The 17,955-nt window shown below is 53.0% G+C and overlaps 1 protein-coding gene across 1 annotated transcript; it reads right to left on the minus strand.

Annotated features, from left to right (window-relative positions):
* Positions 1–8,199: 8,199 nt before the first annotated feature.
* On the minus strand, positions 8,200–12,446 carry SRM (spermidine synthase). The gene is made up of 8 exons (XM_035307713.3): positions 12,171–12,446; positions 11,650–11,770; positions 11,199–11,291; positions 9,917–10,070; positions 9,307–9,390; positions 9,066–9,211; positions 8,559–8,681; positions 8,200–8,482 (listed from the first exon to the last, which is right to left on the minus strand). Exons 1-8 carry the CDS (start codon positions 12,335–12,337, stop codon positions 8,462–8,464), a joined length of 909 nt encoding a protein of 302 aa, XP_035163604.1. The 5' UTR covers positions 12,338–12,446; the 3' UTR covers positions 8,200–8,461.
* Between the last annotated feature and the right edge of the window lie 5,509 nt (positions 12,447–17,955).

Consider the following 17,955-nt stretch of genomic DNA (forward strand, 5'->3'; position numbering starts at 1 on the left):
ACCCCATGACTCCAGCCTGCCCAGAATTCCAGGCAGGGAGGACAGGCTGCTCTGGGAGCCAGGAGTTGGACCTGGGTGACAGCGGCCTGGAAAGAAATCCTGGCTCTGCCCCTCACCCCTCACCTTTTTTTTTTTCTTTTTTGGATCTTGCTCTGTTGCCAGGCTTTAGTACAGTGCTGCAACCGTAGCTCACGGCAGCCTCTACTTCCTGGGCTCAAGCAATGCAATCCTCCCGCCTCAGCCTCCCAAGTAGCTGGGACCACAGGTATGCACCAGCACACCCAGCTAATTTTACTCCCTCCAAGAATGTCTCTAAGTTTCTGCTGGGGTTAGGGGATGGAGAATAGGGATTGGCTAGGTTTTGTTATTGTTGTTGTTATTCTCTTTTATAGACAAGGTCCCATTGTGTCACCCAGGCTGGAGTGCAGTGCTGTGATATAGCTCACGGCAGTTTCAACCTCCTTGCTTCTAACGGCCCTCCTACCATCAGCCTCCCAGGTAGCTGGGACTACAGGCACATGTCACCATGTCCTGCTAATTTTTTATCTTATTTTATTTTATTTTAATTAATTTTTTTTTTTTTTTTTGAGAAAGAGTTTTGCTGTTGTTACCCAGGCTGGAGTGCAATGGCACGATCTCGGCTCACCGCAACCTCCGCCTCCTGGGTTCAAGCAATTCTCCTGCCTCAGCCTCCCGAGTAGCTGGGACTACAGGTGCGCACCACCATGCCCAGTTAATTTTTTTAATTTTTAGTAGAGACGGGGTTTCACCTTGTTGACCAGGATGGTCTCAATCTCTTGACCTCGCAATCCACCCGCCTCGGCCTCCCAAAGTGCTGGGATTACAGGCGTGAGCCACCGCGCCCAGCCTCTTATTTTATTTTTTATGAGATGGAGTCTCACTCTGTTACCCAGGCTGGAGTGCACTGGTGCAATCTCAGCTCACTGCAACCTCCACCTCCTGGGTACAAGTGATTCTCCTGCCTCAGCCTCCTGAGTAACTGGGGCTACAGGCATGTGCCACCATGCCTGGCTAAGTTTTATATTTTCAGTAGACATGAGGTTTCACCATGTTGGCCAGGCTGGTCTTGAACTCCTGACCTCAAGTGATCTGCGCACCTTGGCCTCCCAAAATGCTGGGATTACAGGCCTGAGCCACCACGCCCAGCTTTTATGTTTCTATGTTTTGCAGTCTTGTTGTTGAAATGGGAGGTCTTGCTGTTGCCCAGGCTGCCTAATTTCTTTAACACTGCCAGAAGGACCTGGTGTCACCAATTCCTGATTCTACTGCAGGCTTAGAAGTTGCTTTCCATACAGTTATTTCCACACCTGTTGATCTGTTCTTCCAGCTTCTAGAGCTTTGAGGCTGCTCCTTCCTCTTTCACACACTCTATCCTCATGGATTTGTGTGTTTTCTTTTTTAAATTCCCTTTATTTTTGTTTTCATTTTTTGTAGAGATGGGGGTCTCCCTGTATTGCCCAGGCTGGTCTCGAACTCCTGAGCTGAAGTAATCCACCTGCCTCAGCCTCCCAAAGTACTGGGATTACAGGTGTGAGCCACCATTCCTGGCCTCGTTATTATTACCATTATTATTTTCTTTTAGAGACTGGGAGGGGATCACTTGAGACCAAGAGTTCAAGACCAGCTTGGGCAACATAGCAAGATCTTGTCTCTGCAAAAAAAAATTTTTTATAGGCCAGATGCCATGGTTTACGCCTGTAATCCCAGCACTTTGAGGCCGAGGCGGATGGATCATGAGGTCAGGAGTTCGAGACCAGCCTGACCAACATGGTAACACTCCATCTCTACTAAAAATACAAAAAATTTAGCCATGCATGGTGGCATGCGCCTGTAATCCCAGCTACTCAGGAGGCTGTGGCAGGAGAATCAATTGAACCTGGAAGGCAGAGGTTGCAGTGAGCTGAGATTGTGCCATTGCACTCCAGCCCGGATGACAGAGTGAGATTCTGTCTCAAAAAAAAAAAAAAAAAGTTTTTTTTGTAAATATTAGCCAGGCATGGGGGCAGGCACCTGTAGTTCCAGCTACTCGGCAGGCTGAGGTGGGAGGATCGCTTGAGCCCAGAGGTCTAAGGTTGCAGTGAGCCATGTTCATGCTATTGCACTCCAGCCTGGGTGACAGAGTAAGATTCCGTCTCAAAAAATATACACATAGTAATAATAATGCAAGAAAATTTCCCAGAACTGAAGAAATGTGGTACTGAATGAAAGTGAGCCCCAAGCGCCCAGAAAAGATTTATAATATATATATATATATATTTGAGACGGAGTCTTGCTCTGTCTCCCAGGCTGGAGTGCAGTGGTGCAATCTTGGATCACTGCAACCTACACCTCCCAGGTTCAAGTGATTCTCCTGCCTCAGCCTCCCAAGTAGCTGGGATTATAGGCTCATGCCACCACACCCAGTTAATTTTTGTATTTTTATTTATTATTTGTTTAGTTAGTTATTTTTGAGACAGAGGCTCACTCTGTCTCCCAGTTGGGAGTGCAGTGGCACAATCTCAGCTCACTGAAACCTCTGCCTCCCAGGTTCTTGAACTCCTGACCTCAGGTGATCCACCCACCTTGGCCTCCCAAAGTGCTAGGATTACAGGTGTACGCCGCGCCCAGCTGCCTCCCAGGTTCAAGCTATCCGCCTACCTCACCTCCTGAGTAGCTGGGACTACAGGCATGTTCCCCCACGCCCGGCTAATTTTTTGTATTTTAGTAGAGACAGGGTTTCACCATATTGACCAGGCTGGTCACCAACTTCTGACCTCATGATCCACCTGCCTTGACCTCCCAAAGTGCTGGGATTATGGGTGTGAGCCACCTCATGTGGCCTAATTTTTGTTTTTTATTTTGTTTTGTGTTGTTTTTTTTTGAGACAGAGTCCCACTCTGTCGCCAGGCGCCAGGCTGGAGTGCAGTGGCACAATCTCGGCTCACTGCAACCTCCGCCTCCTGGTTTCAAGCAATTCTCCTGCCTCAGCCTCCTGAGTAGCTGGGACTACAGGCGCACGCCACCACACCCAGCTAATTTTTGTATTTTTAGTAGAGATGGGGTTTCACCATGTTGGCCAGGATGGTCTTGATCTCTTGACCTCATGATCCGCCTGCCTCGGCCTCCCAAAGTGCTGGGATTACAGGCTTGAGCCACCACACCCGGCCAATTTTTGTATTTTTAGTAGAGGTTTCACTATGTTCGCCAGGCTGGTCTTAACTCCTGACCTGGTGATCTGCCTGCCTCCGCCTCCCAAAGTGCTGGGATTGCAGGAGTGAGCCGCTACATCCGGCTGAGAGTAGTTTCAGGAAGGGACTACTGTTCTTGTTTCAAGTTAAACTCTAAATTCCTTCCCCAGTCAGCTTGGCCTGTGCCCAGGAATGAGCAGGGGCAGCTTGGAGGTCAGGAGCAGGATGGGGTCAGTTATGTCGGATTTGTCTTACTGTCATAATTTTGCAAGGGTGGTTTCAATAGGAAGACATAGGGTCCCTCTTGGACGGTGTTCACTAGGGGACTCCATTGGGGGCAGGGACAAGGCTCTGGACGGCTTCTCCAGAAAGGGGACAGTCACGGAAAACCTGTTGAGTTCAAGGAGCATTAGAGAACTGGTGAAAATTTTGGGGCTAAATTTGTGATAAATTTATTGAAAACTAAGTAAATGAGAAACAAACAGAAAATTCCAGGGAAAACAAGAAACTCCATAGGAGATAAAACGTTATTATAAGGCTGGTGCGGTGGCTCATGCCTGTAATCTCAGCACTTTAGGAGGCCGAGGCGGGTAGATCACTTGAGGTCAGGAGTTCGAGACCAGCCTGGCCAACATGGTGAAACTCCGATTCTACTAAAAATACAAAAATTAGCTGGGCATGGGGGCACATGCCTGTAATCTCAGCTACTCAGCTATTTGGGAGGCTGAGGCAGGAGAATCACTTAAACCTGGGAGGCAGAGGTTGCAGTTGAGCAAAGATCATGCCACTGTACTCCAGCCTGGGTAACAGAGTGAGACTCTGTCCTTTAAAAAAAAAAAAAAAAAAAAAATATATATATATATATATATATATATATATATGTGCCGGGTGTGGTGGCTCACACCTGTAATCCCAGCACTTTGGGAGGCTGAGGTGGGCGGATCACCTGAGGTCAAGAGTTTAAGACCAGCCTGGCCAACATGGTGAAACCCTGTCACTATTAAAAATATAAAAATTAGCCAGGCGTGGTGGCAGGTGCCTGTAATCCCAGCTATTCAGGAGGCTGAGGCAGAAGAATCACTTGAACCTGGGAGGCGGAGGTTGCAGTGATCTGAGATCTCCTGGGCAACAAAGTAAGACTTTGTTTAAAAAAAAAATGTTATCATAGGCTAATTTTTGTATTTTTGGTAGAGACGGGGTTTCCCCATGTTGGCCAGGAATGTCTCGATCTCTTGACCTCGTGATCTGCCTGCCTCGGCCTCCCAAAGTGCTGGGATTACAGGTGTGAGCCACGACACCTGACTCCTTTTATTTTCTTTAACTTTTCCTTTTTTTTGAGACAGCGTCCTCTGTCGCACAGGCTGGAGTGCAGTGGCGTGATCTTAGCTCACTACAACTGTAACCGCCCAAATGTTCATCTTGCCCGCTGCCTAGACAGAGCTGATTCATCAAGACAGGGGAATTGCAATAAAGAGTAATTTGGGCACAGCCAGCTGTGCAGGAGACCGCAGTTTTACTATTGCTCAAATAAGTCTCCCTGAGCATTCGGGGAGCAGAGTTTTTAAGGATAACCTGGTGGGTGGGGGGAAGCCCCTGAGCCAGGAGTGCTGATTGGTCAGGGCTGAAATCACAGGGAGTTACAGCTGTCTTCTTGCGCTGAGTCCCTTCCTGGATGGGGACCACAAGATCAGATGAGCCAGTTTATTGATCTGGGTGGTGCCAGCTGATCCATCAAGTGCAGAGTCTGCAAAATATCTCAAGCCCTGATCTCAGGAGCAGTTTACGGAGAGTCAGAATCTTGTGTCCTCCTGCTGCAGGACTCCTAAACCATCATTTCTTTTCTTCCTTTTTTTTTTTTTTTTTTTTTTGAGACGGAGTTTCGCTGTTGTTACCCAGGCTGGAGTGCAATGGCAGGATCTCGGCTCACTGCAACTTCTGTCTTCTGGGTTCAAGCAATTCTCCTGCTTCAGCCTCCCGAGTAGCTGGGACTACAGGCACGCGCCACTATGCCCAGCTAATTTTTGTATTTTTAGTAGAGACGGGGTTTAACCTTGTTGACCAGGATGGTCTTGATCTCTTGACCTCGTGATCCACCCACCTCGCCTCCCAAAGTGCAGGGATTACAGGCTTGAGCCACCGTGCCCGGCCCTAAATCATCATTTCTAATCTTGTGGCTGATGTTAACCCTATGAAGGCAATCTAGCCGCAGGCAAGGTCTGCTTTGAGAAAGGGTTTTGTTTAAAGTATAAACTAAAAATTAAGTTTATCCCAGACTTAGTTCATCCTCTGCCCAGGAATGAACAAGGACAGCTTGGAGGTTAGAAGCAAGATGGAACTGGTTAAGTTAGATGGATCCTTTTCACTGTCTCAGTCGTAATTTGGCAAAGGCAGTTTCACAACCTCCTGGGTTTACTTGATTCTTCTGCCTCAGCCTCCCGAGTAGCTGGGGTGACAGACACACGCCACCATGCCTGGCTGTTTGTATTCCGTGGAGACAGGATTTTGCCATGTTGGCCTCCAGGTCTTCTGGCCTCAAGTGATCTGTGCACCTTGGCGCCCCAATGTACTGAGATTATAGGCGGGAGCCACCACCCCCGGTTGTGCTCATGGTTCATGAGTTTGTAGAGCTTCACCGGTGGCCCCCTCCTGATCCCTTCCTGGTGGTCGTTGGGTGGGGTGAACATCTCAACTCTCCAGGCTAGGTCTTACTGATGACCAGCCCCACCCTGAGGCTCCGCCAGGACCCGACCCTAAATCACTGCATTAGCATAAACTCCACAGTTCTCCAAAGGAGTGTATAATGAATAAGACACCCCCACCTCAGTAATTTCCAAGGGTTTTAGGGGCTCTGTGACAGGAACTGGGGACAAACACATTTCTTCTTCTACTACAGAAGATGAACACCAAAATAATCGGCTCCAAAAGGGAAAAGGGCCATGGGAGGACTGTGATTTTTCTTCTGACAAGCCACATGGACGCATGAATCCTGAAGCAGGGGCCTGGCTCATTTTGATAAATGACATTTTGAAAAGATAGGATTGATGAAACTCCCCATGCCACACACTGGGCCTGTATGTGGCCCAAAGATTTCCGGGATGTTGGGGGACCCAGATAGTATCCTCATCGAGGCTGCTTCTGTTCAGTAGACCAGCCTGGGCTGCCTCACACCCACTCAGTCGTGGGGTTCAGCCTCAGCCTGGCCCTGGTGCATGCCCCTTCAAGGAGGGCAGGTGTATAGACTTGACTACAGGCTGGGAAAGCGGAGGGTCTATGAGCTGACAGCTTCATCTTCTAGGTTACGCTCTCCTGCTTCCCAGATGACTCTGGCCCTTTCCAAAACCTGGGCCACGCCCCCCGTCCGCCCACCCCTCCCTTCTCGTCCAGACAGGTGGTCCTGGTGGGCCAATGCGGAGCGCCAGCACTGGTGAGTGCTGCGTCACGGGCACTTCTCACCGAAGCTTTGTACCAGGTATGGGGTGCTCCCCCTCTGACAGTCAGGGTAGTGGCAGAGGGCCTGCATGGCTGCAGGTCACAGAGCTAAGATCTGGACCCAGGTCTGATTCCAGAGCCCTTGGGGAAAGGCCCTCACACTTAGGGGATCATGGGATTGTCCTTCTAAGGGGGGCAGCATTCCCTGACTGAATCTTGGTCGGGGAGTAGATGTCAGAGAGACCATCTACACTGGGGTGAGCAGGTGGAGCAGCCTTGGATGGCCGCTCCTGCTTACTGGCTGTGTGGCCTTGGGCACATCACCTTGCCTCTCTGTGCAGGAGCCATGGTATCTTGCTGGCAGGTGGTTGTGAAGATTACATGAATGGTGTTTGGTCCTCCCAGCTGCAGCCCAGCCTGTCAGGCTCCAGAAATAGCCCCTGCCAACCCACCTGACCACTAGCTGCTCCACTGAGGCTTTCCTTGGGAGTGTGGAGGCCCTGGGGCAGGCGCTATCTCCCAGGACTGATTTGAAGGGTTAGGGTGGCCTGGAGAAGTTAGCCTGACATCGGATCTGCTGATGGGGCCAAAGGTCTGAAGGTGCTTATTCTGGTGGGGGGGAGGCAGGTGGAGCCTGGAGGGCTGTGACTGGCTTGAGGCCAGAGTTGGTGGCAAAACCAGATTCCCATTATTCTGGATATCCCAGAAACATTCCCAGTAAGTTAGGGCTCCAAGATGGCTGCCTCAGCTGGGAATGAGGTATTCCAGCACCAGATGAGGGCCACTCCCTGCCCCCAGGCCTCCCACCCTAATGGGTTCTCCGGCTCAGCCCCCTGCCCAAGGTGGGGAAGGGGTTGGCAACTCAAGCATGTGTATGGAGGGGGGTTCCTTTCCTGTCCCCCCACCACTGTGATGACCTGGTTGGGGGGAGTTCAGCACCTTGGAGAGGGGACAGCCCCGATCCTTGGGAAGTCCCTGGTTTGGCCACCCACACCTGCATTCTCAACTTGTTCACACAAGTGGGGAGGAGATGCAGGGTGGAATTTGCCTGAAGGCACTCACAGGGTGACAGGCAGAATTTGAACCCCAGTCTGAGTCCCGAGTGGGGTCAGGGCACAGTCACTGGACCAGTGTTAAGCTTCTGATGTGCTTAAAAAGGCCGAAGGTAACTAAGCCCCACTACCCTCTTCTGGGGTCACCTCTGGTATCTGCCCTAGAGCACCTGGATGGGACATTACACCTGTGAGTGGTCCCAGTTCTGAGAACACTCCCGGACAGCCCCAGGAGACACCAGCAACCCCACCCTGATCTCACCCACCCCACAGCTCTGAGGGGCTGTCACCAGTGGCCTTGTGAAGGGCTTGCTGAGTCAACTTCCCAGGACAGCTCTGGGTCCAGCATGACGACCAAGATGACCCTCTGTATCCAGGCTATCCACGAGGGCCCACCACAGCCCCAGCCCTGCAGCAGACATGTGGGGGTCAGACAGCAAGGCCCTGCAGACCCTCACCCCAGAAATACCCAGTGGTGAATGTGGCTCTGCCTGGGCCCCACCAAGGTCAGGGGACACAGGACTCTGATCTTTGTTATAAATACACGTGTTTGGTGAGTGAGGGGCAACAGAAGGCAGAGAGATGGCGCTGTACACAGCTGGTATAGGCTTGGAGGTGGACAGACACACAGACAGTCCGCCCAGCAGGGCAGGCCGGGCAGCATTCTGGGGCTTGTAACACTTGGTTGGTGGGCGAGAGCCGCAGGAGGGCTGGTCCAGGGCTGGAGGGGCCCAGGCACCCTGCAGGCTCCTGGTCCGAGGTCCTGGGTGGCATCAGTGGTGGCGCCTGGGCTCAGCTCACATCATTCAGGGCCTGCAGGGACATGAGGCAAGTCAGGAGGGCGCTCTGGGGCCCTGGGTCCCACCGCCTGGCCCCGCAGACCACCTACCTTTCGGGCAAACTCTGGCAGCACGAAGGCGGCGCGGTGCACGTCGGAGTTGTAGTACTTCAGCTGCATCTGCGCCACCTGGTGCTGCGTCAGCGGCTGCACTGGCTCCTGGAAGTTGGTGCTCTGGGGACCAGGACAGAGGGGCATATGGCGGGGGTGCTTTTTTTTTTGAGAGTCTCGCTCTGTTGCCCAGGCTGGAGTGCAGTGGCACCATCTGGGCTCACTGCAACCTCTGCCTCCTGGGTTCAAGCGATCCTCCTGCCTCAGCCTCAGGTGTGTGCCACCATGCCCAGCTAATTTTGTTTTTTTGTATTTTGAGTAGAGACAGAGTTTCTCCATGTTGGTCAGGCTGGTCTTGAACTCACGACCTCAGGTAATCTGCCTGCCTTGGCCTCCCGAAGTGCTGGGATTATAGGCATGAGATAACCCGTGCCCGGCCTGGGGAGGGCACTTTATTTATGCCCACTTGCCCCCTGCCCCCCACACCCCCTGGCACCCCCATCTCACCGGGTTCTTGCTGCACAGCATGAAGCCGATCTGGCCACTGGGGTAGGTGGGGATGGTACAGTAGGCGTAGGCCACCACAGGGAACAGGGACTGGCAGAACTGCCGCATCTCCTTGATAAGGTCCAGGTGCAGCCACTGGCACTCACCTGGGGGCCCATCCCCAGCAGCATTAGCATCCAGCAGGGCCCGTCCCGTCCCGTCCCGTCCCGTCCCGCCCCATTGCTCCAGGCCTGTGGCTCACCCTGGCAGCAGAGGACGCCATCTTCCTTGAGGGCCGTCTTCATGAGCTGGTAATAGGACTCTTTGAAGAGACTTTCGGCGGGGCCTGGGGAAGGATGGTGGAAGGCACACTGAACACAGCCTGGCTGAGACCTCCAGGGCCACTGTCACCCCACTATACAGACCCACACAGCTGCCCGGTGGCCAGAGCCAGGATCTGAACCCAGGTCCGTGGAGGCTCCATACTTTAATCCCATTCTTGGGGGAGTCTCACTGGCACCGCAGCAGAGGAACCTCCATCCCAGGCCTTGGTTCAAGACTAGAACCCGCCCCCACTCCACAGATGACCAGTCCAGAGCAGAGGAGAGGCTGAAGAGGATGCAGGGGCCTCAGTGTCCCCAAGCCGGATCCCTACTCTTCCTGGGCTCCAGCTTTTGAACTCTGGGCAGCGGCCTGGCTCCTGCCTACTGTCCTGAGCCATGTTTCAGGGGCAGGTAACAACATAGAAGGAAAAAGTACAGCTCCAGTTCGAGGGCCAGGAGGTCCCACTATCGTTTACTCTGAAGGTCTTGAAGAGGCTGACCTCCAGACCTGCAGCTGCCAGAAAATCCTGGGGCCCGTCCGCTTCTTACCCATGGGGTCTGAGGAGTCAGTGATGATCACATCAAAGGCATCCTGATTCTGTTTCATGAACTCAAAACCATCACCCACATGTAGGGTCAGCTTCGAGCTAGAATAGCCAACAGCCATTCCCGGCAGGAACTTCTTGGAGACTTGGATGACATCCTGGAGGGGATGGGAGGGACCAGACTGGGCCAAGGGGGCTGGGAGACCTGGAGCCAGATACAGCCATGTGGGACTCCTGAACTGCCTGAGAGGCAAGCCGCCTTGGGCAAGCCCCCCCCCTCCCCCGCCACCCTTTTTTGGAGATGGAGTCTCACTCTGTTGCCCAGGCTGGAGTGCAGTGGTGCGATCCCCGCTCGCTACAACCTCCACCTCCCAGGTTCCAGCTGCTCAGTCTCCCGAGTAGTTGGGACTACAGGTGCATGCCACCACACCCAGCTATTTTTTTTGTATTTTTAGTAGAGACGGAGTTTCACCATGTTGCCCAGGCTGGTCTTGAACTCCTGAGCTCAGGCAGTCCACCTGCCTTGGCCTCCCAAAGTGCTAGGATTATAGGCATGAGCCACTGTGCCCACCTCCCCTTTTTTTTTGAGACTGGGGTTGATCTGTCTACCACTGTCTCCCCATACCCGGGCAACACCTGGCATGTAGCATGATTTTAGTGAGCAGCTACTGAGTGTAAGGGGCAATGTACAAATAGTAGAGCTGTCTCTGGCCCCTGCCTGGGGGCTGAGATTAACAATCAGTTTAGTTGGCTGGGTGAGGTGGCTCATGCCTTTAATCCCATCACTTTGGGAGGCTGAGGTGGGTGGATCACCAGATCAGGAGTTCAGCCTGACCAACACAGTGAAACCCTGCCTCTACCAAAAATACAAAGAAAATACCAGGCATGGTGGTGGGCACCTGTAATCTCAGCTACTAGGGAGGCTAAGACAGGAAGATCTCTTGAACCCGGAGGCGGAGGTTGTAATAAGCCAGGATCAGCCCACTGCACTCTATAGCCTGGGCGACAGTGCAAGACTCCGTCTCACAAAAACAAAACAAAACAAAACAAAACAAAACACATATCAGCTTAGTCTTACCAAAAACTTGCCACGCAGGCGCCCTCCCCACCTGCCAGGCCCTCTGCCATTTGGTTTTCCTACTGAACCCTCCCTGCCAGGTGTTTCCCAGATGGGGAAACAGGCCCCACCTGCCTTGCTCAGGGCTATGCAGCCATTGCAGGGCCAGCTGGCCGGTGGGAGAACCAGGACTCAAACTCCACTCCGCTGGCTCTGTGCTGGCACTCACCTCGTCGATCTCACACTGAACCACGGACTCCACCGAGGGGTGCTTCACCACCTCGCGCAGGACACCTCCGTCTCCACCCCCGATGATCAGCACCTGGGAGGAGGGGGCAGTCAAGGCAGGGGCCCTGGCAGGACTAGGTGTCCCCAGGCCCCTGGCCCCTCCAACCCAAGGGCCTCATCATTTTCTACCCTCGGAAATGCTTTCGTGCCGGTGTTCCCTTTCCTGGAAATTCCTTCCAGGGCTGCCCCAGGCTTCAGAAGCCGTGTCAGTGTCCGCCCCCAACTCTCTGCGGGACCCCTGTCCACCCCCACCCCTCTGCTAAAACCCCTGGCCTTGCTTCCACTTTCTCTGACGACCTTACGGGCAGCAGCTGGGCGGAGCCCGTGGCACACCTGGGACCCCCCCCCCGCCCCGTCGTCGTCCGGCGCTGTCCCAGAGGATAATGGGGTACCTTTTGCGGGTTGGGGTGGCTGCAGAGAGGCAGGTTGGCGATCATCTCCTGGTAGGAGAACTCATCCCTCTCTGTGCACTGGATGACACCGTCCAATACCAGCACGTTGCCATAGGTCTTACTGCGGGCGAAGTGACAGTCGGGGACCTGGGTTCTTTGGGGTGGGGAAACGTACCCCAAGCCGCCCTGGGTGAGGAGGGTCGCCCCAAGCCGTCCCAGGGGTGAGGGTCGATGGTGACACGTGGCGAGAAACGCCAGGTGGGCCGCCGGGCGGAGGCCGGGGTGAGTCCCGGGGTCTCCTCGGGCTCTGACGTGTCCCAGGGCTGACACGTGGAGCGGGGCGCAGACTCTGGCTCCACCACCCAAAGGCCCGCCCGCAGCCCCAGCTCCGGTCCCAGGCCAGGGAGGCGGGGTGAGGGGTGGCGAAGGGGGCCAGGGTAGGACGGGGTCCGGCCAGCCTAGGTCCCTGCGTGGAGGGGTGCGAGAGGCGGGCAGCGGGCGCCCGCGGGCAGCGGCGGTACCTGCGGAAAACGAGGATGTCCTGGTAGCGCGAGCGCCGGTGGTGGAGCAGCTGCTCCACCTGCAGCGACAGGGCCTGGCCGGGCCACAGGCTGCAGGTCTCGCGGAACCAGCCCTCGCGGATAGCGGCGGGGCCGGAGGCGGCTGGGCCGTCGGGGCCGGACTCCATGGCGGGCGGGCGGGCGGGCGGGCGGCGCGGGGCGCGGGCCCGGGACTGCAGGCCGCGCGGAGCCGCAGCACAACGGGACCAGCTCCGCCCGCCGCCCGCGCCGCAACCTAACCCGGGATCGGGGCGGGGCTTGCCGGCAGGGGCGGAGCCAACGGTCGCCAATGGCAAAGCGACAGCGCTGGGCGCTCATTGGCTGTCGGCCCTCAGCGCGGCGCGGAGTGGCTGGCGCGCGCCGTCAGTCGGCGGCAGCAGGGTAGTGCGGTCCGCTCCGGGGGCCACGTGGGGGCCCGGTAGGGGCCGGACGGCCGAGCCGGGTTCCGGGGCGGGCTGGGTCGGCGGAAGGGGTCCGGGTCCTTCCTCCGCTCCCGCCGGCCGGGGCCGTGCACCCCCAGCCCTTGCTGCCTTCTCGGGGTTGGGAAGCACCTAGGCCGCGAGAGGCTGCGGGACTGGGGCTCGGTGCGGAGCGCGGGAGCGCTGAGACGTGCGGACCCGGGCGTCAGCCTTTGGGCTGGAGGCAGGGGAGCGGGCGGCTATACTGGGTTGCGTTGTTGCAAGATGCGAGTAGAACGTATCCCTCGCCGCGTCCAAAATCTGGTTCCTTGTTGGACTTGAACAGATTATGTGGTTCGTCGAGGCGCACTGAGGATTTTTATTTACTTGGAAAGAATTATCACAGCCAGCGAATTAATGAGCTGGATTTAGCCATTTTCCCTTAGATTCTCTGAGCTATAAGCCTATGGGTGGTGAATACGAGAGAAGTGCTTTTCTAAACGAGTTTCTAAATTTACCAGCAGTGTCCAGGAAGAGGCCCAGCACATACATATTCAGCACCAGAAAAGACTGGCACGCAATTTTTCTCGACAAACTGGGTCTTGCTCCTTGAAGGGTGGGTGGGACTTTGCTCTCTGTTTTTATGAGAATGTCAGAGAACTCAGAATCACATTAAGCATGCTAATTACCAAATATTAAATGCTAATTGTTCTACACGAAGTTCAAATGCCAAGGAAGGAAGATGAAACTGGTAAAAGCTACTCCTGACATTATTTCAGGGATGGTTTTGACTGACGTTTTGCAGCCTCCACCTGGAGGTGGGGAACACGTTTCCTGTGTCGTCCGGAGAGCTGAATACAAGCGTTATCAGTGAGAGCAAGCTCCTAGCCTAGGCAACAAAGTGCCTTGCTTCACTTCAAGCTCCTTCTAAAGGGGAGGTAGACCAAGACTGCTAAAGAATTGCTAGGCATAGGCTGCCTGCGGTGGCTCACGCCTGTAATCCCAACACTTTGGAAGGCCAAGATGGGTGGATCACCTCAGGTCAGGAGTTTGAGACCAGCCTGGCCAAGATGGTGAAACCCTGTCTATACTAAAAATACAAAAAAATTAACCATGCAGGAGAATCGCTTGAACCTGGGTGGTGGAGGTTGCAGTGAGCCAAGATTGTGCCACTGCACTCTAGCCTGGGCAACAAGAGTGAAACTCTGTCTCAAAAAAAAAAAAAATTGCTAGGCAGTTGGGCATAGGGGCTCATGCCTATAATCCTAGGATTTTGGGAGGCTGAGGCAGTGAGGCAGGACTGCTTGAGCTCAGGTGTTCGAGACCAGCCTAGGCGACATAGCAAGACCCTGTCTCTAAAAAATAAATGGTGGCTCAGGCCTGTAATTCCAGCACTTTGGGAGGCTGAGGTGGGCAGATCACGAGGTGAAGAGATTGAGATCATCCTGGCCAACATGGTGAAACTCCATCTACTAAAAACACAAAAATTAGCTGGGCCCACGTGGTGGCGCATGTCTGTAGTCCCAGCTGCTCAGGAGGCTGAGGCAGGAGGATCGCTTGAACCTGGGAGTCAGAGGTTGCAGTGAGTCGAGATTGCACCATTGCATTCCAGCCTGGTGACAGAGCAAGACTCAAAAATAAAAAATAAAAAACATTGTTCGGCGGTGGCTCCCATGGACCTGTTCAGGACAAAAGATTCATGAAAGCAGCATGTGGTGGCAGACACCTGTAATCCCAGCTACTCGGGAGGCTGAGGCAGGAGAATCACTTGAACCCAAGAGGTGGAGGTTGCAGTGAGTCGAGATTGCGCCACTGCACCCCAGCCCAGGCGACAGTGAGACTCTGTCTCAAACACCCCCCGCCAAAAAACCCCAAAAGTCCTCAAATGTACAGCATGGTGAACCCAGAAATGCCACTTGATTTCAGGTCACATAAAGATAATTGGCTGGGCACGGTGGCTCACACCTGTAATCCCAGCCGTTTGGGAGGCCGAGGTGGGTGGATCACTTGAGGTCAGGAGTTCGAGACCAGCCTGGCCAACATGGTAAAAATCCCAACTCTACTAACACAAAAATTAGCGGGCATGGTGGCATGCACCTGTAATCCCAGCTACTTGCGAGGCTGAGGCATGAGAATTGCTTGAATCCGGAAGGTGGAGGTTGCAGTGAGCCGCAATCACACCACAGCACTCCAGCCTGGGTGACAGAGTGAAACCCTGTCTCGAAAAAACAAAAACCAAAACCTAAAAACCCAAAAATGAAAAAAAAAAAAAAAAAAACCCCACAGAACTAGGATTGAGAAAACGCTTTAGCATGAAATATTTTTCCCTAAATTCAGACCAAGATACCTCAAAAATCCAGTTCACTATCCCACCCAAGTGCCTAAAAAGTGTTATTTTAAAAGGGAAAAGGGGAGAGAAAGGTGAGCCAGTGGCTGCTGTTGAAGGAAACAGTTCAAATGGGGCTGCCACATGTTATGTGTCTCTAGAGTCTAAAGAGATTTGTTAGGCAGTTAGCACTTGAGAGCCATTTTTAAAGCCTATTCAGCCAGGCAGAGGGCTGTGGTTATCAGTGGGAACAATTTTGGTTATTATGTGGTGTGGCTTGGTTGAAATGCTTATGGTAAGCTGCCTCCATGAGCACACAGTCCTCTGCTCCTCAATTCTCTCCCACCTCCAACCCAGCAGCCCTGCCAGATCCCTTTCCCCTCTTCCTAGAGCACAGGCCCAGCCATGGCCTCCACCCTCAGTCACTGCACAGTTCCTGACCCCTACATACTGTGTATGCTCTGCATCCTCCTGTCTGGCGGCAGATGCTCCCCAAGAGACCTGACCTTGAGCTCCAGCTGTTCTTCCAACTTCCCAAGACCCTCATCTCTACCCCATGGCTCATGAGTTCTGAATTAGGGGTCTGATGGATCAGTAAAACTGCAAACACACCTAGAGACTGACACTGGGCTGTGAACTTTTTATTTGGAGAAATGAACATTTGAAAAGATTTCAAACTCCTGTGTAAGGTTCCTGTCTTTTAAAAAACAAACAGAAGGCTCAGCCAGCCTTAGGCCCGTGGCTTTAGCTAACAGCGGTTCCCAATCACCAGCAGGTGGAAGAATCAGCAGGAGAGGCGGGTGAACACAGCGGCCCAGGGCGGCCTCCAGGCCTGCTCGGCACTGGCTTCTGACAAGCCCCCTGTCTGGACTGTCAAGAGGCCTCTGCTTTGAGCAGTGCAGCCACAGAGCACTCTGGGAGTCTCTTGCTCCTCAGGGTCCAGTCTGAATGCCTGTTTCACGAGACCTCTCAGGCCATCCTCACTATAAAATTTCTCACTTTGGCTGGGCGTGGTGACTCACACCTGTTAATCCCAGCACTTTGGGAGGTTGAGGCGGGTGGGTCACCTGAGGTCGGGAGTTTTAGATCAGCCTCACCAACATGGCGAAACCCTGTCTCTACTAAAAATACAAAATTAGCCAGGCATGGTAATGCATGCCTGTAATCCTAGCTATTTGGGAGGCTGAGGCAGGAGAATCGCTTGAATCTGGGAGGTGGAGGTTGCAGTGAGCTGAGATCACACCATTGCACTCCATCCTGGGCAACAAGAGCAAAACTCCATCTCAAAACAAAACAAAACAAAATAGAAATTTCTGACTGAGCGTGGTGACTCATGCCTGTAATTCCAACATTTTGGAAGGCCTTGGTGGGCGCATCACTTGAGGTTAGGAGTTCAAGACCAGTCTGGACAACATGGTAAAACACTATCTCTATTAAAAATACAACATTTAGGTGGGTGTGGTGGTGGGCACCTGTAATCCCAGCTACTTGGGAGGCTGAGACAGGAGAATCACTTGAACCTGGGAGGCAGAAGTTGCAATGAGCTGAGATCACTCCAGCCTGGGTGACAAGAGCGAGACTCGGTCTCAAAAAAAAAAAAAAAAAAATTCCACCTGTGGGGCCAGGTGCAGTGGCTTGTGCCTGTAATCTCAGCACTTTGGGAGCCTGAGTAGGGGGATGGCTGAGGTAGGGGGATCACGAGGTCAGAAGTTCAAGATCAGCCTGACCAACATGGCGAAACCTCATCTCTCCTAAAAATACAAAAATCAGCTGGGTGTGATAGCAGGCAGCTGTAATCCCAGCTACGCAGGAGGCTGAGGTAGGATAACTGCTTGAATCCAGGAGGCGGAGGTTGCAATGAGCCGAGATTGCACCACTGCACTCCAGCCTGGACAAGAGCAAACCTTGGTCTAAAAAAAAAAAAAAAAAAAATCCACCTGTCCGTTTTTGATCGCAGAGACTACCATTTTTTGGCAGTGACTGTTCTTTGTCCTTTAATGTCTGTTCGTACCACATTCTGCAATAATAGAACACTGGGCTTTTAGCTGGATACATGGATGACTGAAATAGTAACATTTCCTAGTATCCCTTGCTGTGGTCACCTGACTCAGTGCTGACCAACAGGAAGTAGAAATGAGCAGTATCTTATTCAAAGACTGGGTGCTCAGGCTGGGCACGGTGGCTTATGCCTGTAATCCCAGCACTTTGGGGGGCGGAGGCAGGTGGATCACGAGGTCAAGAGATCGAGACCATCCTGGTCAACATGGTGAAACCCTGTCTCTACTAAAAATACAAAAAATTAGTTGGGCATGGTGACGCAGGCCTGTAATCCCAGCTACTCAGGAGGCTGAGGCAGGAGAATTGCCTGAACCCAGGAGGTGGAGGTTGCGGTGAGCCGAGATCGCGCCATTGCACTCCAGCCTGGGTAACAAGAGCGAAACTCCATCTCAAAAAAAAAAAAAACAAAAAAACAAAAAAACCCCCAAAGACTGGGTGCTCTTCTTTCCTCCTTCCAGCTGACTGGAATGAGAATGTAATAGCTGGAGCAAGGGCAGTCACCCTGCACCATGAGGTGGCAGCCTTGTGTTTGAGCTGAGGATAGTAAAACAGGATAGCAGCCTGTGTTTGATGATCATGAGCATCATACTAGCTCTGGACCAACTATATTTAAAAAAGCGGAAAATCATCTCTCTTGTTAAGTTACTAATAGTTTGGCTTTTCTGTCACTTTCAACCAGTCCAGTCCTAGCTAATACAAACTCAAGCCTATCTTAGGACAGGGGTGTCCTGTCCTGTTCTGCTTGACTGAGAGCTCTCTGACAGCAGCGATTTGTGATTTAGCTTGGTACACCCCAAAGGGTATTATATACAGTTGGCAATCTCAATAATTTGTGGGATGGATTTCAAAGAAAAACGGTTCTTAGTTTAAGTATTTGTAAAAAAATAATGGCATTCTGTGCTTTCTTGATTTAACAGCCCATCTCAGGATTAAAATAACATGAAATTCCAAAGAAATAATCAGA

Source organism: Callithrix jacchus, chromosome 7 (genome assembly GCF_049354715.1).
Source record: "Callithrix jacchus isolate 240 chromosome 7, calJac240_pri, whole genome shotgun sequence".
In the NCBI taxonomy this organism is placed as follows: domain Eukaryota; kingdom Metazoa; phylum Chordata; class Mammalia; order Primates; family Cebidae; genus Callithrix; species Callithrix jacchus.